This window comes from Xiphophorus hellerii, chromosome 16, assembly GCF_003331165.1.
Source record: "Xiphophorus hellerii strain 12219 chromosome 16, Xiphophorus_hellerii-4.1, whole genome shotgun sequence".
Taxonomy (NCBI): Eukaryota; Metazoa; Chordata; class Actinopteri; order Cyprinodontiformes; family Poeciliidae; genus Xiphophorus; species Xiphophorus hellerii.
Window position 1 is genome coordinate 10973268 of NC_045687.1, and position 25627 is coordinate 10998894.

The 25627-nt window shown below is 37.3% G+C and overlaps 1 protein-coding gene and 2 long non-coding RNA genes across 3 annotated transcripts in view; 1 reads left to right on the plus strand and 2 right to left on the minus strand.

The window, feature by feature from the left end:
- LOC116736012 (protein tweety homolog 2-like) overlaps positions 1-25000 on the plus strand; it is a 41488-nt gene extending 16488 nt beyond the window's left edge. The window contains exons 5-14 of the mRNA XM_032588222.1: positions 1133-1228; positions 2409-2481; positions 7780-7849; positions 7933-7988; positions 9428-9520; positions 9613-9705; positions 22398-22540; positions 22669-22857; positions 22936-23014; positions 24253-25000. Coding sequence (XP_032444113.1) covers positions 1133-1228; positions 2409-2481; positions 7780-7849; positions 7933-7988; positions 9428-9520; positions 9613-9705; positions 22398-22540; positions 22669-22857; positions 22936-23014; positions 24253-24333 — 973 coding nt within the window. The 3' untranslated portion in view covers positions 24334-25000. The remainder of the gene's footprint in view (positions 1-1132; positions 1229-2408; positions 2482-7779; positions 7850-7932; positions 7989-9427; positions 9521-9612; positions 9706-22397; positions 22541-22668; positions 22858-22935; positions 23015-24252) is intronic.
- LOC116736013 (uncharacterized) lies at positions 7017-14449 on the minus strand. The gene is made up of 4 exons (XR_004342475.1): positions 14318-14449; positions 10924-10925; positions 10345-10355; positions 7017-7045 (listed from the first exon to the last, which is right to left on the minus strand). It is a non-coding gene; the product is annotated as an uncharacterized LOC116736013 (long non-coding RNA).
- On the minus strand, positions 16970-17561 carry LOC116736014 (uncharacterized). Its single transcript, XR_004342476.1, has 2 exons — positions 17307-17561; positions 16970-17128 (listed from the first exon to the last, which is right to left on the minus strand). It is a non-coding gene; the product is annotated as an uncharacterized LOC116736014 (long non-coding RNA).
- Positions 25001-25627: the final 627 nt, after the last annotated feature.

Below are 25627 nucleotides of genomic sequence, written 5' to 3' on the forward strand. Positions count from 1 at the left end.
TATCTATCTATCTATCTATCTATCTATCTATCTATCTATCTATCTATCTATCTATCTATCTATCTATCTATCTATATATATATATATATATATATATATATATATATATATATATACATACAGTATATAGTCCTGTAGTTACAGGAATACAGAGTACTTCCTCAAATTCCAAGCAAAGCACAACCATCCACAAACACACATTGTACTATTAGTACTAAAGCCCCCCAATATCAATTTCATACACCACCCAGCATGACTCCACATGGTGTGTACTGTTTCTACCAACACCGGATTTTCCTTTGGACCACAGTTATCTGACACTGATCCCCTGGGTCTTGATTGGATTCTATGTGGCTATTGAACAGCCTGCAGCAGAGTTTTATTGAACAGAAAATGTTACAGCAATCCAGTGCTACTTGGAAAAAAAATGACACTATTCTGTTTTTCCAGCATTATAGTTTTCTCTACTCTCTCTTTGAATTCATTTACGTCTTGGTGCTTCAGCAGTTCTGCTTTCACAGACAAAGTAAAAGTCCACTTCCTCCATTCATTTATGGTCTTCTGTGAGCGAAGTAATGGCTTATTGAGTCAAGAGTACCTCTGCACTTCTTTGTGAGCAGGAGGGAATCATATTCGCTACTAATTATATAGCACAGAATGAATGGTCTAGTAAATGGTGAGTTCGTAGTGTCTTGAAAATTTGCCTGTTTCAATCACGTTGCGGACATACCTCGAATGTATCATGCTGTTGAGCCACTGAGTGCTGAGACTTACTCATAGGAACTTGCTTGGCTGGCCCCAGACCACATATATGCACACTCACACTTCAAGACGAAGCTCAGCGTCAGCCATTCTTGTGAAGGACATTTTGAGTGGAAAATGAAAAATTAATGTCCATGGATTGGCTGTGTTGAATTATTAAGCCCAACAAGATGGAAATTACCTGCTACAGATAGGCTCTAAGTAGGAGACAAGGGTGCTGGTAGAAGAGGCATACAGACATCTCACACCTCATTCGTGAACAAATGTGGGGCTGGCACATGCTGATTGTACTTATGCATATCGAATGTTGTTTGTATGCAAAAGGTAACAGTGAAGCTTTTTCTTGATGCAGCACTCTTCCGTTTTGCAGATGGCTGACTTATCTCCTGTTGCTGATCCTTGACCTGGTCATCTGCTTGGTCATGTGCTTGGGAATAGCAAAACAGTCTCAGTGTCTGCTGATCACGTAGGTACCATGAATACGAACGTAAAGGAATCTGCCTCTTCTCTCAGTATAAGACTCCATTTTCTGTGTGTTTGTTGTTCTGATTGCGAGATCACAGTAAGGATGGGCTCCGGCCAGACTCACTGGTACCATAAAAAATGACCCCCTCCATTAACAGAACACAAGATAGCATTAGATCTTCAAATAGCTCTTATTCATCTCCTGAGTGGCATCTCCTTCATCTGCAAATACAATTACAGCAGCCTTAATCTACCAAACCCTTAGTCAAAACAGCTGATTGGAAATAGCTTCAAATTAAAAAACTAAAGGAAATCGACAGAGACGGTGCAGTAACTTGGTTCTTTAAATTTGCGGCAGTGATTCAAACCAGCAATGATGTCTGACAGGCAAATCCACATTTCAGGCTCCCCATCCCATTTGCCCAATTTAGTGCAACCTACGTGTCAGTGTTACCAGATGATGCTCAGGATCGCTACTCACATCCCTCTCTAATGGGCCCCCACTAATGCCTATTGATCGGCTGAGAAGGATAAGACTGCTCCCTTAACTAATTATTAAGTGCTCTCAGGCTGCTTTATTGGTGCTTTCAAGAGGGTCCGAAGAGTGAGTCAGTGCAGCGGAGCCCTTCTCTGCCTTTTTATATCCATCACAGAGCCATTTTTTCCTCCTTTTACACCGCTTATCTAGCCCACACTCAGAGCCCTTTTCCCAAGCTTCATGCCAGCAGTCACTTTAAAAATCTTGATAATAGTTGGAAGATTTTGTGCAATAGTATCTTTTTGCAACTCTTCAACATTAAAGCCCTGTCAGTTGTCAGTCCTTTAAGGCTAAATAAAACTAGACCACCCTCCATCTCTCCAATACTTAATGGCGGTTGGAAGCCAACAGATTCCGACTGGAGCCTGTGAAACTATTACTGGAGTTTAATTAAGTAGAAAGTTACCACAGTTTCTTGTTGACTTTAATCTATAATGCACCACAGCATTGTGGGTTATGCTTATAAGCAGATAAGAGCAAATCTTCAGTCAATAGACAAGAGGAAAAAGCACATTTATGTTTTGAAATTGGGGTAGATTCCTATTGAGAGAAAGTATTTTGTAGATTTTTGTGAAAATCCTTCTATAATGCCTGTATCTGCCTTTAACACTGTCAGTCTCCATAATGCTCTTATTTTCTCTAGGATCATTGGTTTTGTGATACTATCCTTGGTTCTAAGCTGGGCTGCACTAGGAAGTGGCACCGCAACAGCTGTGGTGAGTAAAATAGGCGCATCTGCTATAAAACAGCTTAAAAAATGTTTCCCATTATAGGCTTTTTATTTATTTTCTTATATTTGTCTCATGCAGTTCCTCCTAAGAGGGTATCTGCCACTAAACTTCTGGACCAACTAACAAACATGTTGATTTCTCTAAAGGAGTCTGTGTAGTTTATATTAAGCTCTTTACTAAGGTCAGCCACGCAGTTAAGCTTCAAGCTGATTACGCATCCCAGATCCAAGAGTCTTTAACCTCGGTGCAAACAAAGGAGCTTTCTAGCTTTAATTGCGGCTTCTACTTTCTTTAAAATCTCTTTCTTTAAGATCTCGTTCTTAAAGAAGATCTTAAAGAAAGGTTGTTTTTCTCCCGCTTTTTTAAAAATTCCTTATTTTTGACAGCTTGTTCTATCTTAACAGCTCTTCTCCATGTGTTCAGCGTATCTAGGTTTTATGTGGTTAATGGTGCTCGTTTTAGGAACACTGTTGGTGTTTTAGAAGATAACCCTATGCTTCCAGCCTTCCCCCATCCCTCATGTCCACGACAGACAAACCTCACATCTGTGTGTTGTCCCTAAGGATTTGACATCTTGTCAGAGTTTCAAGGGAGACAAAAGGAAGAGACCGTGTAAAAGTTTCAAACCAAAGTTGAAGGCAGACCTGTGAAGACACTACTGCTGCAGTAATCAATTCGGCTTATAGATAAAGGCATAGATTCATTCCTATAGATCTTGCTGGGACATTAGTTCTTTATTCCTAGAAATGTCTGTCAGGTGACGGAAGGCTGACTTTGTCATTGTCTTTATGCGTATTTGAAAGTCCAGGTCTGGGTCGATCACTACAGCAAGATTTCAGGCCTGATCATTCATTTCTAGCTATAATAACTGAGGCTGTGTGCTGACTCTTCATCATTCCAAAAATAATAACTTCTTGTTTAATGAAGGATTGTTTTTAGGGCTACAAAACAAAAACGTTTACCTTCCCTAAAGTTGTCTGTTATTTGACAGAATTCGAAGATATTTCTTAGGGACTCTTGTGTTTTATGGTGAGAAGTTTTTGAAGCCTGGCCAGGGTCTGGAGTACATATTGATTTCATTTCAGGGTGCAAGGTCAAAATATGTTTTTGGAGTGTGTGAAAAGTCTACAACATATCATCTTTGATCCAAAATTACTTTTTAAATATTCTATGATGTGCAGTAGATGTGTTCTACCTAAAACATTACTTCCTTTTTTCAGGCAAAAGTGCTTTGGCCACGTTTGATGTGACTTCGACCTTCTATCAGGAAGTTATAAATACATGTCATTTTGAGGTCCGACCCCTTAATGATTAAGTTTAAAGCGGATCAAGTTCAAAGTTCTTAGAAGGAGCTCATGTGTAAAATATCAAGAGAGTGGATTTAAACCAAAATGGCTGATATCCTGTTTTGATTAGGAGTTTTTTTCTTCACTGCAGAAATATGGATGTATATACAAATTGTAAAACTGCTTAGTGGAACTGCAGCTTAGGGGGCTCTGTGGAGCATTTTTCCTTCTTTTTTTTTGCAACCCTTAATACTCATAGATTTTCACCACCCTTAATGCCTGTGTAATGTTTGTTGAGTCTTTGCCGGTCTTCCAATTTCCAAGAAGGCAATTCGTTTAGCAAAAATCTAAAACAAACAAACAAAAACCATGGAAGAATAAACATTTCTCAATAGAACTGCTGAGGGGTTATTATTCCACATAGATAGAAGCTGGAAACATCTAGTTTGGCTTTTGGTGATTCTCATTCGCTGACCCAGATACCAGTAATTTTTTTAAATGTCTCTGCAATAAAACCTCTGAGATGTCAAACTCAGATTATATAGAATACTTGGGTAGCGTTTGTTTGTGTTGAGTTCTTTCATCCATCTCATTGTGGAATAACAGGTGAACTGGGGTAAATTTGCCAAACAATTATCCTCATCAGTTAGCCAACCTTCTGGCATTTTTCCATATACAATATTCATATGCATCAGAAAAGTCCTAATGTTGTTTTTTTTGGGTAGCAAGATCAACTTACGTGTAAAATATCATGTTCTCCAATGTAGGACAGTATGCAAAACAAGCAAATAAACTTGTTGCACCTGCACATCATTAGTTAAAAAAAAACATGTGTTTTTTTCCAGATGAGGCATGATGATGGTGGTGTCCTAGAAAATCCTCAGATTTATACATATTTGATGAGAAGCAGCATAAACAAAATGTCACTACAAGTATAATGAGACAGAGATGGAGAGCAACATGCAGGCAGTCCTGAGTTGAAAACTGTCATGTGATTGGGACAAGCGTGTGCTTCACGCAGGAGTTTGCATGTTTGATCGTCTTTCTTGGATTCAGGACTTTGAAACAAATGACTGTGAAATGTACATGTATTTACAACAGCGTCTTTTAGTGTCTCATTGTGCTAAGTTATAGTCAGGTTACACAGTGGTGATCAGCGTTTAAGGTCTTTGGTTCGGCAAAGCATAGGTTTGTGGTACTCTGACACTGATTTCTCTTTCAAAGACTAAGACTATTTGTGTCAGAGTAATACTAATGAGCCAGTAGCTACAGAGCTGTACATTTATAATGAGCCTGCTGAGTCATTTGTTACATATGGGTCTTCTGTAATTTTGTACCATAAACACGATGAGATTCTCACAATACGATAACCTTCACTAAAAATACCACAGTATTCCTGTAAAACCAGAATGTATAGCATGATCTAATTAGTTGAATTTAATACAGAGACGTAGCAAATTAATCATGCTGCTTAAAAATAACATAACATTAATTATTACAGTTAGAACCTTTAGTCTATAACATTTATGTAAAGTTGCATTGATGTTGATACAAAGTAAATGAAATGTTCAACTTATCACCCACAAAATTTAATGTTAATTTTCAAGCAAATTTAACTATTACATATTAAACACAGTTGGCATTCAGCTTTATGGAAATTATGAGGCTATTACGAGTGAATTCATTATGCCATCTGCATGACCGGCTGATTCATAAACATGCGGCTCCTATCTTGACCATTATAAAGTAGTTAAGAAAATTTTGTCTTGATAAATGTAATGAGTGGAGCTCCATGTTTTGTATAAATAGAAACGCATCCAAACTGCTCAGGTTGTTTCTTAATGTGAGGGAAAGGGCGAGGAACCTGTTTGCAGTGTGCAGTAATGAGTAATGATTATTTTTTAGCAGTTTTAAAATTGTAACTTCTAAAATTCTCAGTATAGTTTATTGAAGGTTGCCAAACCTTAAACTGAGTCTAAGTTTAAGTATTTGAAGTTAAGCTTAACAATGCTATAAACTCATGATCTATCAAAGAGCAAACTTTTGCATACAATGTAAAAAATTACATAATTAAAACATTTAAAAAGTTAGTATGGTAGTTTTATTTATTTTTTAAACCTATCAGGTAGATGTTAATAAGAAGATCTATTTGCAGGCATATTATGAGGTAGTATAGCAATCATGATAGAACATAAAATGTGTGACATTTTTAGTGCCAAGGAGATTGAAAGAGAAAGAAAATAAACATTTTAAATTTAATGAAAACAAACTTTGGAATAGTCGGTGATGTAATATTTAATATATACAATAATGCAACAGACAGAGGACACTGCCATTACAAACCTCAGGTTAGATTTCTAGATAAGTTACTACAGAGATAGATTAACGTAAGAAGAGAACTTGCTTTGTAATACTCCAAATCCCGAAGTAAACCTGAAGTTGCCCCACTGAGCCACTAATCCTGCTTCGTAGTACAGTTACGAAGCCGTTTATGCCGTTCCCGTATCTGGGAACGGCATAAACAGTGGAAGGAAGAGGGATGAAAAATGTAGATATAAAATAACATTCCTCTCAACAGTTTTCTAATAAAAGTAGACATTTTTGCATGTTGAAATCAACAAGTGTGGTGACTTGCTAAAATGATGCTAGTACAAATTTCATTTACTTGTCATGGATATCAAGCCGGGAATTTACTACCACAATTTTACTATAAAGTGATCAAAAGACTGATTCATATACTCACAGGCAAGGTGAACAGAAAGTACACACCCATTAACTTCTGGGGGATTTTGGAGTATACTTAATTCTGTTGCATTTTTTTTTGTTTGTTTCTTCCTTTCTCTTTTGTGTTTTTTGCATTTCAGGTTAACATTTAAGAATTTACTGAAGTTCTAATACTGAAGAACTACTGAAGACTTAATTCTTCCTATAGATCCTAGAAATATTTAAGAGTATACTTTGTTTTTACTAGTACTATACATAGTATTGCCAATTTGATGGGCTTGTTTTTGATTAATCATTACTAGTTAGAAACTAAATGAGAAAATAATAAAGTAAATAAAAAGTCTACTCTAAAATGCTAAAAACAGTCAGATTTTATTTACATTTATCTTACAAGCCAAAGTAAAATGATTTTGTTCCATTATTTTTGAGCCATTAAGTTTGACCTCACATCATTCTTTTACTTATTTTGTTGGTTTACATTTTGTTTTCACCTCTTTTTCTCTTTAACTCTCACTCTCTCTTTATATATATATATATATCTGTGTGTGTCTTTGTGTTGCATCACTTGTTGGTAGAATCAAAGCAAGTCTGCTCCCTGTCATGTCCTTTTGAGCCTACTTCACAGTGACAAGTTGGAAAAAGACACCTCTTGATGGTGACTGACATTTACAACAGTGGACATATTTGAAATAGATGGGTGTTTGATCTGGAATGATAACAGGTTCCTGGTTGCCTTTGAGCTTTATTGGTGTCAATTGAGGTCCAGCTTTAAAATATGGGTGTGGTGGAGGGGGTTCTAGATACCATATAGGAAACCATCCTGTTTCAAGTGAATAAAGAGAAAAATGCCGTTGGTCTGTGTGTGCACATTAGCGATTCTGCATTGATGGATCAGAGACAGTTGGAAAACTTAAGTACTTTTCTTTCATGATTAGCAAAGTGTGGCACTTTTCTGTAGGGTCAGCAATTCCTAGAGCATATTCCGGCACACTGACGGTTTTTATCATTTCTAGAAATGTATGCATCTATATATGTTGAGAGATCTGGGTTAAAATAGTTTACTGCAAACTGATGCACTATGACAAACCACTTTAAAGGGGATAAAATCCTGAAAACCAAAATATTTCTCTTGCAGAGACATTATCTGTAACTTCCCCATCTGAATGAAGTTTTATTCTGTTGCTTCACATAAATTTGGGTTTGCACGTTATGCAATTTGTAATGCATTTACTTCAGTCTTGCATGGCGGTAATGTGCTATTGTTTTCTCCCAGGGCACAAGCGACTTCTGTGTGTCTCCAAATAAATTCATTGTTAACCAAACCAAGGATTTCCTCACTGCAGGTGATTTATCTTGCACAGACACCAGCTCTTGTCTCTGAACATTAAGGCATGATACTAACCTTCCTGTTTCTCTCACCTTGCAGATGTTGCACACTATTATTTGTTCTGCAGTCCGAATCTGCAAAACCCCTTCCAGCAGGTATTGACCAAATGTCCTGGCTGTCTTCTTATCCGGGTAGTCATTCGCAATAAATCACACACTAGTAAATAGATTACGGTTTTAAAAGGTGTGCGTTTTCTTGTTAGATGTAGCTAATTTATTGCAAACCCCTACTTGTGAAAAAAAAAGGAAAAAGAAGCACGGGTCACAGAAGATTGATTATTGGCGCATTACTTATTTTAGGTTTCAAGTTTCAATAGAATTTGTGTGTTTATTTTCCTGTGTATGACCCACACTTCTGGTGCTTTTATCTGTTTGGGGTTACAGTTAAGCCCAAAAGTAATCAAGGATGGAGTGCATACATTGCGCAATACAGGGATTTTCAGTTAGCTGACATTTTTGTCTTAAAAACCCTTTATTTAATTTGTCTTTTGTTATATTTTCATTTCTCAAAAGACTAAATTTTAGGTATATCAGTACAAGTTATAATCGTAAAAATAAATAGCCTTCAATCCTTACCATATATCTCTGTTTAAACAATTGTCTATATAATCAATTTTGTTTCACAAACAAAATCTAATGAAATAATATTTTTAACCTATTTTTATAATATGAAATACATTTTTGAAATAACATTTTTACGGTGTTCTAATGTGTTAATGCAGTGGTTATTGAGTGTTTGAAGTGCATTTGCTTATCACTTTCTCTTAAATGACTTTTTAATGAAACATTTGTATTCCTTTCATGTCCCTAAAAAAGGTAACTGTCTGTGTTTGAAATGCCGATCCACTAACATCCTCCTTCCAAATAATAACAGCAGAAATGCCACAGCTGCTGAGCATTCAGATTAAAGCTGGTTCAATATTGCAGGTTTGTAACTGAACTGCTATTCAGAAGCTGATCATTTTCAAGGCAAACCAGACTGAGTCATAAAGCCTTGTCAAATAAACACTAACCCATTTTTACGTGTCCAAGCCTAACATGAGGGAGGATTATAATAACTATTTTAGAAAATTTTCAATGACAGATGGTGTGGTCTCAAGTGGCTCTACATTCATGAGACATAATATATACGTCTCTCTGAGAGGATAAACCCGTGACCTATAATTATTTAAAAATCCTGGATGTTTAGCTGTCATCATGGCACCCATTTCTGCAGTAAAGTGATGCCTGCTTTGTCTGAAGAGATAATCCCTAATCTGATGGCCCAGTTGATATAAATATTGCTCTTTTGTTTCTGTTTAAGATTATTAGTTCGGAAAAGGGGAGATGATAGTGGGAAAGATAATTGATGTGGTAGGATAATGTAGGCCTATCTATTTAAGGTCTTCTTTAAGCCTTTGTTAGCACCAAATTTGTTTACATGCTAAATCTGCATAAACACTGCTCTACTTAATAAGATCCTCTTTGTTTGTTCTTGATATTTGCCTATGTGGTATAAGGACTGATTGTGCTTTTTTTTTTTTTTTTTTTTACAGTCACTTACAATCTGCCAGCGCTCTCTGACCACAATGCAAATCCAGATCCAGGGCCTGCTGCAGTTCTCCATGCCCATTTTTCCCACAGCTCAGGTATAAGCGGTGGCCCCAACAGCCCACCATTACCCCAGGCTGTGGAAGGTTGCATATCATTGTCTCCCCTTGTGCACCTTTTTTTTTTACAGAGAGACCTTTTAGGGATCCAGAGGCTGTTAAACTCCACAGAGTTCAATGTTCACCAGTTAACAGTCTTGCTTGACTGCCGCGGGATACATAAGGTAAGGTCAGAGTCTGACTAGGACACTTTTTAATAGAAATTCTTTGAAACAGAGCTCAAAGCCACTTAGAGGCCCAGCTTGGCTGATTTTTGACCTTATCTCTGTGTACTTCAATGTACTGACACCACTTTAGCAGTTTGCACGCTGTGTGTCTAGGAGAGACAGGCTCTGCTCACCAATTTCAGTCTTCTGATAATGAAAGACCAACAAGTTTCAACTTATCTCACCTGTTTTCATTTAAGATAAGAAGGCTTTGCATATATCAAAATTGGACTGAGGACTGCATTCAAATGTCAGCTGGATTTTAGAATGCTGAACCGAAAGGCCAGCTTTCCAGAAATTCATACCAGTGAAGTTACAAATAACATAGATGTATTATTCACTAACAAATGCACACTGATAAAGCACACCTGGTGAAAGTGAACTATTACAAAGAAGCTAAATCTACATTGAACTAAGTTGATATAACTAGATGTACAAGAATCTAGCTCATCTTTAAAAGTGGCTATGACCAGCCAGTAACTTAACAGATTTCGACAACTATTTAAGAGCATTCAAGCTGCGAGGTGTTCACTTATCATCCTCAGAACTTTAAGTTGTACCAATTGTTGTTGCGCAATAGCCAGCCCCGCCCTAAACCTCACAACTCCCTCACAAAGTTTCTGGCGGGTTTCTCGTGCGTGCTTGAAGGAGGCTTTCTTCAGTTGCCGCAGCATCACAGCATAATCCCGATGTAGGCTGATCTAAAGTTGGCAGTCAGGGGCTGGTATGCCATCAGAGTAGAGCAGGAAGGTGTCATTAATATGTTAGCCCACCCACTGATGGTTGCCTCCACCCTGAGGGTGGCTCGGTCTTCTAGTCGGCTGGCCCATTCCGCTGGAATCTGATACTCGGCCTGGCCAACTTCTGGTACATATGCACGCCGGCCGTCCTTAGCCTGAACTGGGCCCCAGGTCAGGTCTCTCGCCATTCTTTTGGAGGGTCTTTTGATGTCAAAGATCTCCATGTCTTTCTTTTGTCCCCGACGCTGTCCGGTTCAAAGTGGCTTGTGCCCAGTCAGAGGTTCCTTAGAGTTGTCACACTAAGTGAGCTATTCAGAGTCAAACTTCTGTTTTTACGCTCTTAGAACATAGGGCCCTCCTACTATTATTTGGAACCGCCCAACATTGGGCGCCACATTTGTTGTTGCGCAATAGCCAGCCCTGCCCTAAACCTCACAACTCCCCAGTCCTTTTCAGACTACTGACCAGCTCTCCAGTCTTACCCTGAAACAGGTCTAGGAGAGATAATCTATCTAAGCTGGTGTCGAGGGAGATTCATCAAGCATTTAACTACCTACAATCCAAGAGCAATGACCTTTTTCAGTTAAGAAGCAATCAGCTGAGTAACCCTCGCAACTGCATAACTACAATAACCACTCTTATTAACGGTAGCTCTCTCTCTAATAACAACATGCACTTGTTACAGACTAGATAATTTTTAGTGGCTCAGCATAAGCCCCAAGGTCATTATTTTACCAACACTAAAGGAATTTCTGAGGCCACCACATTTCTAGAATCATGTTCATAGATTTTACACCAATAAGAAGAACCATAAAATAATAGATGACTCAATTAACTTCACTGTCCACAAATCTTATTAGAATTTTAATGCATCTTTATTAAGCAAGCTTTTAGCAGAGGTAAGTGACAAACAGGTTAATTATCAATGATTACAAATTAAAAATGGAAACTGTTATAAACCACCTTTATCCTTTCCTGACTTCTCTCCCTAAACTGTGTCACTAGTTTACTGAGCGAGGCTTTGGGGTGCAGTTCAACTCATACCCAGATCTCGGCATCAAAAAAGCTTCGTTGTCCTTGGTCAGAGTCTCTGTCTTTGTACAGTAAAATCCTCTTCTGAATGGAAGCAAAACAGAACTGGTTGTTGTCTTCCGAACACTTAGATCTTCATCACTCCGTGACCTTTGTCCATTCCCCAAGTTTGTTGCAGCAGCCTTGAGATCTTTGGGTTGAGGCAGAGTAGGCAGTCGAATCAGGAACCAGGGCTGAAAATCCTTTTCTTTTTCTGTTTTTTTTTTACTCTGATTTTCCCTTTACGACAATCTTACAACGTCCTGCAGTGTGTGGTGTGTTACATGGTGGTGTGTTGAATACGCCCGATTTCAGATCGGGCGTATTCAAAAGGTTGCTACTTTGAAGAAACTAGAGTATAAGGGGTATTTTCAGTTGTTTTACACTTTTTTGTTTAGTGCATATTTCCACATGTGTTATTCATAGTTTTGATGCCTTCAGTGTGAATCTACAATGTCAATAGTCATGAAAATAAAGGAAACTCATTGAATTAAAAGGTGTGTCCAAACTTTTGGTCTGTACTGTATGTTTATTATATGTGGTTATGTTTATTCAGTTAAAAATGTTAACTACGAAAAAACATAACTCAGCTCCAAATCATAGTGCAGCAAATAGAGCAGCTGCTCCCGCCGTCTTTTATCAAACGCCTTTTCTTTTTGTTACGTTTTTTATCGCTTAAAATGAGTCCACAAACTATCACTACTGATTCTACATAGTCATCCGTGTTTGAGTATTCTAAATTCACATATGATATGTTGAGGGTTTTACTGGATTTTCTTCTGGAATTGGGATGTTCGTGAGTAGAATCAGTTCGTGTGTGGTGTGTTGGTCCTGCCTTGTGGCTGGACAAACGAACCAATCGAACCTGTTGTAGTTTTATCAGCTCCTGTCGTGTGTGGTCACAGAGGTTTGGAAAATCGTCCGACAATCCTTAAATCATGCCGTATGAACCAGACCTAAAACTCACAAGCTCCACTCCTCTCATCTCGTCTCGACCACTGTCCTAATGCTCTCTGACTCTGGTCGCTATGATAACGTTTACATATCCCTTCAAAATAAGATACAGATGTGCCACAAAAACAAACATTTTACTTTCGTGAAAATTTTAACTCACGATAACGACAAATGGGAGCCCTGACTTCTCGAACGTCCGATGGCTCTGTGGAAAGCACACCAAACCTTTCCCATAGCAGTCAACGCCCTGCTTGCTTCCTTTTTTGCTATTTGTCCACTGACCATCTGGACGTACTTCCTGAATTTAGTTTTGATGAAAACTGTCAGGTCTAAATACCTATTAGAGACAATTTAAACAAATACAGGAAAGACAAGAGAGTTAGATTCTGTTATACTCGCGAGGAGAGCAGACAGAGATGTGCTTTTAGTCACAAATCTCCAACCACTCTGGAAACACATCTGTCTGTTCCTCTCTTTTATTGATCTTTAGGAAACCCTGCCACACGGGGCGCTGCAACTCTAAAAGGGTGGAGTCAAAGCATTCATCACATGGTTGCAGCGCTAAATAACATTCACTTCTAGACACATGTTATCTATACTCTAAATCTTTCTTTCTCCAGGCACGGTGTTGAATAAGGCACGTTGCATAGCTTCAAAGCAACGGCTTTGTATCACAAAAAAGCACAGAGCAGAGTTTATTGTCAGGCATGTAAAACTCTGCTGGGAGCAATTAACACCTCTGTCTTGTAGGAAGTCCTGCAAGGCAACAGCTGCTGAGAGTAGCTGTCACCTCTATTTCCCAGGGAAGTCTCAGGATAGAATCAAAGTTATTTAACACACAGAAACATTATCTAAATGTAACTACAAGGCTACATGATACAACAAATATTTGATAATTACTAATACAATTTACCTAACATTTCCGCCCTGTTTAACAAATATTTGTTGCACCGCTCATATAACTCCAAAAAAAAAAAAAAAAACAGTCTCTTCAAATGATTTTCAGATCTGTGCCATCTGGTCCTCCATGGGTGAAATCGCTGTGGTAATGAAACGGTTAAACAAAGAACGCAGGCACAGAACAAAACAAGAAAAGAATAAGAAGAGGCATCATTAATTTCAACAGCAGATTCCACCATAGTCCAGATATGAGCCAAAAAAAACTTCTCCATATGAGGGAACTGCATCCTGTGACATGGCCTGTTGCAGATTTTTTAAAACAGACATTGTCATCAAAATGAGTTTCATTAGCATCAGAAATATAAGTACAACATTCTCTAGTGTCATCTTCATCAGTGTCAGCATAATCAAACAATGGTTTAACTCAAAAATAAATTTTGCTTTGTTATTGTCCATCAGGGGAATTACTTTAATCTTTTATCAAAGAACGCAAACTTTGAATGAGATCACATCCAGACAGCACCGGAACAACAGCTGCCAACTGGAACGAGAAAGCAGAGTTCAGATTTTCCAAAAGCATCATTCATTTTGTGTATTCAACACAAACATCTTCAAGTCACTCCGTGTCTGAGTGAATCCTCCACCGCTCGTGACTCTGTGGCTGCTATCGTCGAAAAAGTGTGAAATCGCTCCTCCAAGCAGCCGCACTCCTCCTCTAACGACAGCTTGTGTGACAGAGTCCAGAGTCCCACTTGGAGCTCGAAACTCCAGGGCAGTCTGTGTGTAAAACCATGAGCAACACATCACGTGAAACCTTATCTCCTAGTTTGTCCAGTTCTGCTCATCAAGTGGTGGATGTGATCCCTTCAATTTACGTTTCTATTAGTCGAAACTATAGTTCCTACCCGATGGAAAATACCAAAACCTTGTAATCACCCGCTTCAAAAGACATGTTTCCAAAGTAACGTTTTGCCAGAATATTAAACATATGCAGATCGTCCTCTCAAACCAATCTTGTAAAAATAGGATTAAACAAACGAAACAAAACAATCACAAAAACTTAAAAATGTAGTTGTAAAGCTTACAGTTACCATCAAAAAATGAAAATCACTGTTAATTAAACTGTCCAGTTTAAATTTTTATAGAACAAACTAGATCTTACTGGTTGTTTGTCTAAACCATTTTACATGCGTTCCTTAAACAAAATTCAAAAGAGTTAAACTTGGAGAAATTATAATGTCAATGTATAATTTAACAAATCTAGACATTTTCAGAATATACCAATTTTACCTAGGTCTTTTACTTGTCGTTGAATTTAAAGTTTTATTCAAAATCGTTTTAAATGGATGTAAATCAAAACAAAAATCAAGTTTAGAAAAACCATTATAATCCCACCTGTGTACTTTTACTGATTAGTGATAACTTTAATCAATAACAGATTCTTCAAAACATTTCTTAAAGCATTCTTGCTCCATTAAATTAATGCTCTGAAAATGGCTAACACAATAATATTTTTAATTTCTATAATTTTTTCCCAAGTTCATTTACCAAAATATGCTTCAGTAATCGCTATAAATTTGTTATCTATTGGTTACAAAATATTTTAGCCCCCTTGTCAGAACATCTTTTAATGGAGAACGACTCAAAACCATTCAAAAGAAACATCTTTCACCAGACCATATCTTTCCTTTCACTTTTTTTATGTGTAACACAGATCAAACATGTTCTTTAAAAATTTTTGTTTAAGTAATATAAAAGATAAACCTAATAACATATTCTCCCCCCTGTTGATGCATTATCTGCTAACGCATCACATTTCCACTACTTTTAAATAACGATGTTGATAAAACAGGTTTATGATGTTCCCTGAGAAATTCTACCAAATTCAATTCCGCCTTTTTCCCAAAAGGTAAAACTCGTCAAAACAAACAAAACAATTTATGTTAGCATGCTTTAAATCTTCAAGATTACTATTTTCCCAAAACGTTACAGTTTTAAAGCTCCTTATCTCATTTTACTCTTACGATTGTCAGATATTTTATTTTACAAACTCCTCAAAAATTTTCACTAGTGTTTGACAAGGCGTGTTCACCAATTAAAACTCTGTGAAGGTTTTTTGCATTAACCAGCCAGAGAGACGGTGAAGAAAATTCAAAAAATATAGTCTACAAAGAAAATCCAAAAATGATAAATTGGGCCCAAACTAAAATCAACATAACAAATACAAGTCAGTTGGTAACAGAACAAACTCAAACACAAACTGACCTAACAAACAAGACATGAGGGGAACTTAAATAGTGGCTGATCAGACCATTAACACATAATAGAGGTAATTAACACACAAAAACCTAACAAATACTGGTCAAAATATTACCAAATCTACTAATGAAAGAAATTAAACTAAAAACCAAATTTCCCCCTCCCTGGGTGAACAAATGGAATGGCCCGCTAAGGACGTTTGACACCCATATATGGACACCAATCAGCTGGAGCTCATCTGCATGATGAGCAACAGGTCCAGAGGAAACTGATAACTCAAAAGAAAGAAATTAATTTGTTATGTTTAACGAATATAAAAAACGGACACTTAAAGTTAACTAAATGAGTGCACAATAAATAGCCAACCAAAAAGTCAGACCAACGAAAACAAATTCAAAAATAAAAATCCAAACTACTCACTACTCAATATATAAAGTAATATTAAAGGAAAACAGTAAATCAGTGTTTGGATGCAAAAAAACTTATATTTAACATTTTCCACATTATTCCTTGCTCACTAAGTATTTACTTGCTTAAACTATTTACACTAAAGAGAAAATATTTCACTAAATCTAAGCACAATCCTGCCTTATGTAATGATAAAGACTCTCTAAAATTTATGAAATCCGTATATGCTTATATTTCACAAGTTATATTTTAAAGTCACTACACTATTCTGAGCAATCTCTATTGTCAGACCATAAAACAAATTCTGGAGCCCACCATAAAACCCCCTTTCACCTCTCGGAGGAACTGACTTATATGGCAGGAAAGAGAGCCGATAAGGATGTCAGGAAGAACTCCCAATTCTTTAAATACTTTAGTAGGCTTTGGCACGTAAAGCATCAGATATGTTTTAGTCTCTAATTGTAAAATTTGAACTTTAAAAAAAAAACCTTTCGTCGTACCACTACTGATATTTTGTCAGGAGGTACTTTTAGATGTTGGGAGCGAAAGTGATTTACATCACACCCTCTCGTTCTGTCTTGCGAAGCTACTGCAAGTGGGGGTTACTTCACACTTAAAAAATAATGGTATGCCAAAAAGCTTCACATGTTAATTAGTTGAATCTTGTGGGGTAGCAGTTACAGCCCAGCTCTGTGGCCCTCCTGGAGCGGCTGCAAGGGGGCTGCAAGTCCCCTGATCTCTACAAAAGTTCCATATGATCTTTACCATTAACCCATAAGGTATTTCAAACTTAATATTATCCTTTAACAACAAATTTGTACAGTGTAGCAAACTTTTTCTATATTCAATCAATTTCTAGTCAACAAATGAGTTACTTCTATTTTATTCTGTCTTATTCATCCATAATTCCTGTAGATTTAATAATATTTTATCTATCCTAAAGTTTTGGTCAGTTTAAAAAGACTGATTGTGAAACTATCTAGAATCGGTTGCATACTACAATTTGTTGTTATCGGAGCAATGCCTCTTATCAGTTAGAGCCTGTTTCTCTAAAGATTTTTTATCTATATCCTCTACCCATTTAAAAAGTCCCATTATAGCTAATTGTATTTTATTTTTTTTTTCCTTATTTCATTTGCAGCCCTCTCTTCTTTCTGTAGGCACTTTTGAAATGAAGTGACCTTTTGTAATACATTAAAAGTTCTTGAAAAAGAAATAAATCCATACATTGAGTAATGTTAATGTATCTATCTTACCATCCCCCCAGTTGAGACATGCAAAAACGCCATGGCTCAATATAGCAGCCCACTTATACAAGTTGTTTTTTTAACAGGAAAAATAGGAGTGTTACATGAAGAATTTTCACACTGCACTATGACTCCTGCCACAATAAGATCTTTAATTTCTAGTTTTATACCCTCCTGTGCATCTGTTTTTAAAGGATATTGCTTAACTTTTGGTCTAAACTCTGTTTTGGGTATTGTTAAGGAAATAAGGCTATTTTTGATGGTTCAATACAGCCAAGCCAATGCCATGTGTGTTTAAGTTGATCAACATTCCTATCTGGACAAGCTGATGCAAGGTAGGACTTCAGAGACAAACATTGTCCTGGCAAGGCTGTAATTTAAAGCAGCCATAAAATAACATGCTCCTGAAAGGCTTTAAATTAGGAGGCCATAAAGAGTATCTTCCCCGGCTAACAGATCAGAGGTCGGGGTTTCCCAGGAGCTTAAAGTTGCATCTGGAGTTGATCACAAACTTAGGAATCTTGGAAACACTTAGGTTTAATTTCTGATATACTTTCTTAATATTAATAGCAATAGTGTGTCAGATTAAAGTATATTACCAAAGCTACAAGTACTAATCTAGTATATGGAATGTATTTGAAAATGTACTAACTATAACAATATCGGAATCAAGAGAAACGCCTTCACTAGAAAAGGGAATGCTCAATAATAAGAATGCAGACAACTGTCCTGTTTTTGCTTTTAAGCATCAGCTGTCCCCAAAGGCGCCTTTGTTCTTATTCTTCTAATTCTTTTGTCATTTACAGGCTGTATTCGTCAAACGATTCTTCCTCCTTCTGTTTGACTCTACTTATCTCAGTGTAGTTTGCTCTGCGTTGATATGTTTGAACTGTCCTTGCTGCTAAAGCATTAACTCTGTTTGTTAATTCGTTACTATTGTGTGCAAGAACTTGAGGAGGGTTCCCTGCTAATAATGGGGTCCAGTCTCCTCGAACATGATGCCAGTCACTGCCTAAAGCAGTCATCCAGACTTGTTGAACCTCATTTCCGTTTAAATGATAAGATTCACGTATGTTATTCATGTCTTCAACAAAGCGGTTCACATCCTCTTTAAGAGGTGTGATCCCTTCTAGTGCCTTTTTTATATCCTCCAGGGTCCACGTTCTATATACTAGAATCGTGGGCGCTGCTCCATCTTCTCCTGCATTAAGATTTGCTACTTGTATCATAGGATAAAGATCAGTCGTGTGTGGCTGACTATTTGCCTCTTCTGAAGGGCAACATGGGGGAGGGAGTAAAAGCCCAGTGGGAGCTACAGCTCCCTGCACCAAAATTTCTCCCCAGTTCTTAGACCACTTAAAGTTTGCTTTTTGTGATCTAGTAATAGGTCCCTCACTACCTTTTTCCTCATATTGTGGGGGTGAGGGCAAGTCGGGGTATAGTTTTGCATTTTGTATTATTTGTTTCTCCCCTTCTGTTTTGGTATTTGGTAACTTCAGCTACGTCCCCTCCCCCTCCTGCTGCTCCCTGCTCGTCTGCCTGCCTTTTCACACTTCTGAAACTTGTCTCATCATCCTCCCTTCTATAAAACATCAAATTCTTTGATTTCTGTGGGTTTGACTTTGTTTTTATTTTATTTTATCCTGCAATACTGTTAGTTTCTGTGAATTTAGACGGCCGTCAAAGTTGTAGTTTGTTAACCATTTATTTAAATATTTTATTTTATGCGGATCCTGATTTTCAACATATTTCCAGTCATTTGATTTCAAACTGTGTGTTGGCTTATTCTTGCTTATACTTTGCCCATTTTTTTAAATTTTTTTTTATACAATTTAGCCCAGTTTGTCCGACTCATAGGGAATCCTATAAACTGGAGATCTTTTCAGTAGGCCAGCAATTAAAAATACCTGTAGTGGTAACCCCCGCTTCAACTCTTTCGAGTGGGAGGTTCTTACCTCTGCATCCAAGACAGGTTTGCTGGTTACAACCCTACTGTTTTTATATGAGATAAAACACCAAATGGTATTTATATCTCCAATCACACTCACAATCATACGTTTGTTGCGGAACTTAAGCGCCTGCTCCGCCGGACTCCGCCATCCGTTCCAATTACAATTTTAATGCCTGATTTAAATATTTTTATTATTGATTAAATTTTATTATTATATATCGAATTGAGGAAATTTCATTATTTTTATTTTTATCGGCTAATTGATTAAATTTTATTATTTTTATTTTTTATCTTCCAATTTATTAAATTTTACTGCAGGTTTATACTAGGCTCCGTGCGCCTGTTGTTTATCCACGAAATTTTGGCCAAGGACTTCGGACGCCCTTCACGGATGTTATGTTTTATTTTTACCTGTTAGAGTCTAGAATGTCCAGGGTTCGCGCAATGACCCTCAGTCATTCGCCACACATTTAAACAAGAATCTACTCACCCTCTCCTGTCTTCCCCTCAGAGCCGTCAACCGTAAGATCCCAGCAGGCAGGCAGAGCGCCAGCCCTTGAACAGGTTCTGATAAGCTTCCACTAGGAAACTTGCCGTGCGCACGGTCTTTTACTGGGGTCCACCATGCCCGCTGGAATCCTTCCGGTATATTGGCATCCGGCTTCGAAGGACCAAATAATGTCAGGTCTAAATACCTATTAGAGACAATTTAAACAAATACAGGAAAGACAAGAGAGTTAGATTCTGTTATACTCGCGAGGAGAGCAGACAGAGATGTGCTTTTAGTCACAAATCTCCAACCACTCTGGAAACACATCTGTCTGTTCCTCTCTTTTATTGATCTTTAGGAAACCCTGCCACACGGGGCGCTGCAACTCTAAAAGGGTGGAGTCAAAGCATTCATCACATGGTTGCAGCGCTAAATAACATTCACTTCTAGACACATGTTATCTATACTCTAAATCTTTCTTTCTCCAGGCACGGTGTTGAATAAGGCACGTTGCATAGCTTCAAAGCAACGGCTTTGTATCACAAAAAAGCACAGAGCAGAGTTTATTGTCAGGCATGTAAAACTCTGCTGGGAGCAATTAACACCTCTGTCTTGTAGGAAGTCCTGCAAGGCAACAGCTGCTGAGAGTAGCTGTCACCTCTATTTCCCAGGGAAGTCTCAGGATAGAATCAAAGTTATTTAACACACAGAAACATTATCTAAATGTAACTACAAGGCTACATGATACAACAAATATTTGATAATTACTAATACAATTTACCTAACAAAACACCTTACTTCCTCTTTGAAACTCCCCTGTCTCCTCGCTCAGCTCTGACCCTGACTTCTGCTCAAATTATAACACAGTCTGGGAACAGCATGTTACTTCGCTTCACACTGAAGTGCATTATCACTTCAGTTACAATTCAGTTACAATTCTATATACTGTATGATCATCATAAGTCATTAATCATTTCTCTATTTTAATTCAAACATAACTTCTTATAATAATCATCTATGTTTGATTCTATTCACCATTTATTCATCAGGTCATTCATTTCTCAATCTGCTTTTCATTACATCAACTCTTTGTATAATCATCAGTAAATCAAAGTACAAAAATCCTCATTTCATAATCATTAATAAATCAAAATACAAAAATACATTTCTTATAATCAATCAGTAATCAAAATGCAAGAATATATATATATTTTCATCATCAGAAAATCAAAATGCAAGATCCCTTATGTCTCTCAGGCCTTTATGATCTGTTTTCTGCGTATACCTGGAAAGATCTCACCACTCTATTCCAGTTTTCACGACACAATTCATTTATCATTCTGCTTGAATTTCTCCATTTGAATCCTTTTTTTTTTTTTTTTGCATATTCAGCACTCACAAAATGAGAAAATGTATCCCCCTTGCGTGGTTGCATGAACTGGCAGTCCATTCATACGCCGCAGCATGCATTCTGTAATCATACCACTTTAGCTTACCCAAACAGTATCTCTCCTTCTGACTGCCAAGTGATTTTTATTTTTTATTTTTTTGTTACTTTTCCACACTGGTGTTGACTGGAATGATAGCGATGATATAACTGTACTGCAGGTGCATGCATGGTGTGTGACTAACAGATAGAACTGTGCTCATTATCGGTCTGTTTGCCTGGTGATCATTTCGGCTGATGCAGCGGTTCTGCAAGACATTGTTTTGACTGGAGAATCATCTTAATGGACTATTGAGGACAGAGGAAGGTTTTCATCACAACTTGGCTCAAAATAATCTTTAAAAATCTGTGGGAGATCTGTCTTTTATACTTCCCCAGTGGCTTTCCAAAACCAGGGTCATGTGTTTTATTTTTGGCAAAGTTTCCTGAAATTATTCAGTATTTACATGTAAAATGGTTGTGCTCAAAATATATGATTAGTTGTTTTGTAACAACTAATCATATATTTAGCTGCAGGAATGTGCAGTCAGAAGCATGATTTCAGTCTGGTTGATTTTATCTTAATTAAATGTACATTTACAGCAAAATAGCATAATAAAAAAACCCAGTTTATATCCTAAAATGTTGTTCCATTAGTGACAAACTATATCTAAAAAAAAGTTTGCGAATTCTGCAACCCTAACAGCATATGCCAGACATTAAAGCAAGATTTTATTTTTCTCAGAACTTGCTTGGCAGATTAAACAAGCACATCTAAGCAGCAATGCATCCTTAACATGCTTATAATCAGAATTAGTCTTGAGATTCATATCTCGACAACTGTCTCTGCAGTGGAAGACTGGAATTGCTTATTGTCCATCAACAAAACAACACACAGGCCTTGTTTCAACATTGTTCAGGAACTTCACTAGTTGCAAATGCGTTTAAGCTGCTTTACAAATAAAAAAGTAAGAATGCAACAGGATTCATATCAAATCAAGGGCCAGTTGTATTAAGGAAAAGCATGCAAAGACAGTCTTCCTTGCTCAGATTGGTATCTGTGAGGGTAAAATGTGCACTGAAGGTTTGCTTGCCTGATGAAAAGCTATACAATTTATTAATACAAGTAAAAATAGCTTTTAGAACATTAAAAGATGCAATGTTATGTTTTTTTCTTCTGAAGACTAAAAATTGACTCTTTCAGGACTACCTGGATGCCCTCATGGGTGTGTGCTATGATGGTGTGGAGGGGCTCCTCTATCTTTCTTTGTTTTCTCTTCTGGCTGCCTGCGCACTCTCTGCCATGCTGTGTATAATTTTCCGACTGTGGACATTAATGGGCAGCAGGTCAGCACTGAGTGAACCCCCCCTACCTCATTGCGTACTGGCCAGCATGTACTTTTGCAAAATGTTCACCCTCTGTTTTGTCTGTCTGTACTTCTGTTTCGTTGTGTGGTTCTTTAACTCTCATCCAGGGAGAAGGAGTACAACGACATTGATGAGGAAGACCCGTTCAACCCACAGGCGCGCCGGCTGTCGTTTAACCCCAGAAGGTCCAACACGCACAGTTTCTGCAGCTACATCAGCAGCCTTGGCAGCCAGGCCAGCCTTCATCCACCTCCTCAGTCTCAGTCTAATTCTACCATACAACCTCCAGAATATATGTAAGCTCAGCAGCGGATTACCGTGTTTTTGAATCTGCATATTTAGCCTCTTAGATTTTTCGTCTCTTTGCTTAACAGGAATCAGTCCATGCTGTTTGGAGGAACCCCTCGATATGAAAACGTTCCGCTCATAGGGGGAGGATCTCCGCCTCCTTCGGTTCGTTGGCCTTATGAGGCTTTAGTGACTGTAGTCTGACAATGATATGCAACAGCATGCAGAAAGTTATGTAGAATGTTATAATGCCAGTACAATGCACACAACCTCACAGAGTCGGAATATACTCAAGGAACTTCTGTTCCAATTTAAGTGACTGAAGAGTGACATCTGATGGCCATATGTAGAAGTGCATCTCATCTGTGGATATTTCTTCTTGTTTGCTATTAATATGTTTTTATTTTTTATTACAAGATGGTAATTCATTCTCTAGTTAATACTAAACATTTGCTCATGTGTGAGCTGGTTAAGCACCATATGTTTTGCTTCGGTTTAGTAAAGCCCACTTAATTGTAGCATAGTGTGTGTTTTGTTTCCAGAGTTTAGTGATAAATAATAGATAAAAGATGGAAGACAGATAAATCCACAGTCCACATCTCGGCTCTGTGATGTTTTCTTCCTGCTAAGATTTCTTGCTTCTGTGGCTTGAGCAGCTTTCGCAGCACACCAAAGACTAAAAACACCTTTTGTGTGGGTGAAGGCAAGCAAGATTCCGAATCAGTGTCTAAAATGTTGCTATGCGAGGCACATTTTTATCAGTTAGAGATATCTCTGCTTTCTGTCTGCTCATAACAGAGAAGTTGGAAGCTTTAATAAAACACATGCTAAATAAAAACTTGAGTTTGCCTACGTTTGTAGTTGTGGTTTGGAATTTCTTTTTCTCTTTGGTTTTACTGTATCAGCTTTTCTGCATTTTGCTTTTTTTATTTTTCATGCAAGCAGTTTGTCAGTGGCATGTCTAACAGCTCTGTGAAAAACAATTTTCTTTTTTACTCCTCAACTCAGACTTTGATAACTGTAAGTTTCTATTGATGTTCATTCTCTTCATTTTCATTCATCTTCATTCCATATTTTTAACACACACCTTAGACTCCTTAGATATTGTAACTTTGACCCAGCGACACTCAGTTACCCCAACTCTGACCTTCTAGCACTGTCCGACTGTTGCATGTGAGTGTAACTCTACCTTTTGCTTATGCTCTCTGTGTTCTTTTTTACCTGCTTTTTACAACATTTTGTTTTTCTATCTCCACATTATGCGAGTTTAAGACTGAAAAACAAGGAAGAACTGAAAATAATTTCCCAAATTGACTCTACATTACATAATTTATACACATGTGATAACCAAGCGGCATCAACAGCATTTTAAAGCTAATTTCATATGTGTCTCTTACTTGCAGTATTCGCCCAGTATGAGGACCACATACCTGTCCATGACTGATGCCCAAATCAGACACTTGAGGACTGACTTCCAGGTGTAAGCTGCTGCCTGCTGAATCCTTCTCCGTCCATCAGTCAGAGCAACAGAGTTCCTGCTGAGAAAGCTGTCTTCATGACATAATCCTATTTACGGGAACAAAAGACTCTTGTCCGATCTCAAGCATGAAAGCAGGCCATATGAGACAGTTACTTCAGTAAGACGTCAGTGCAGTGTTTGAAGATGCCTGAATGCAGTTTTGAAAAGAGATGGCCTCAAAGACATCTGTTTCTTTTATGGAAATCCTTAAACTGGAATCGAGACATTTCTGTCAGTCAAATTAAATTTGAACTGAAATAATCCAGCCATGTTTTTTTTTTTGTTTTTTTTTAAGTGTCATGTGAAAACCTTTGACAATCATCGGTACTTTGATGGTGAATGAGAAGACGAATTGGTTCAATTAAGATCTTTGATCAACACCAAATGTGTTTGACAATAGTGGGACAATCTTTTGACATTTCTGTGACCTATGGTGCAACACGAAACATAACATCAACTTTTCTAAATATTACTTGCATATGTAATGAAAACTTTATCACAGCTTGTAATTTTGCTTAGAAGAGCCAAAGATGCCTTTTTACAATAAGTCTAACTGACATACCACAGGTGTTTTATGCAACATATGAGGATGTAGACGCATGTGTGAAATAAAATTGACATTTAAGACTTTAGTTATTTTGATCTTTTTCAATTTTGTCACAAGTGAGAAAAAATCACTACAAATAAATGGTTTCTGTGGCTTGTATAAATGTAATTTACTAAAAGGAAAACATTTTTTAAAAGATATTTCTGTAAATTTTAGTATTTGTTGTTTTAATGCTGACTAATGTTTCAAGCTACAGAAAAAAAAGCAGATTTTAAGTCTGATTAGATTAGCCTACAGTTGTAGGAATGTTAGTTTTAAAAGAATTCAGTGTGACATGATGCATTTAATATATACCGAAGACAAAACTATTCATACACTTTGAAGATTTAGATTATTTTCAGTCAGCCAAAAAGTTTTGCTTCTAAAAGGGAATAAGATGAGTGATTACAAATCATTGTGAAAATGGTATCTGCTTTTCATACAAAACTATCTATTTGTATTTACAGCTTAAGAGAAAAGGATACATTAAATTATTTATACACTTCTCAATAATTTATAAAAAAAACTCTTTAAAAACATTCCTGCCCTTCTTATAAAAGAAGAACCGTCTTCAGCAGCAACAATATAGTGTAGTCATTTATCACTTTAGTTCCTCACTTTTTTTTGGAGGGATTAGCTTACTCTTCTTTGCACCACTAGATCATTAAGGTTC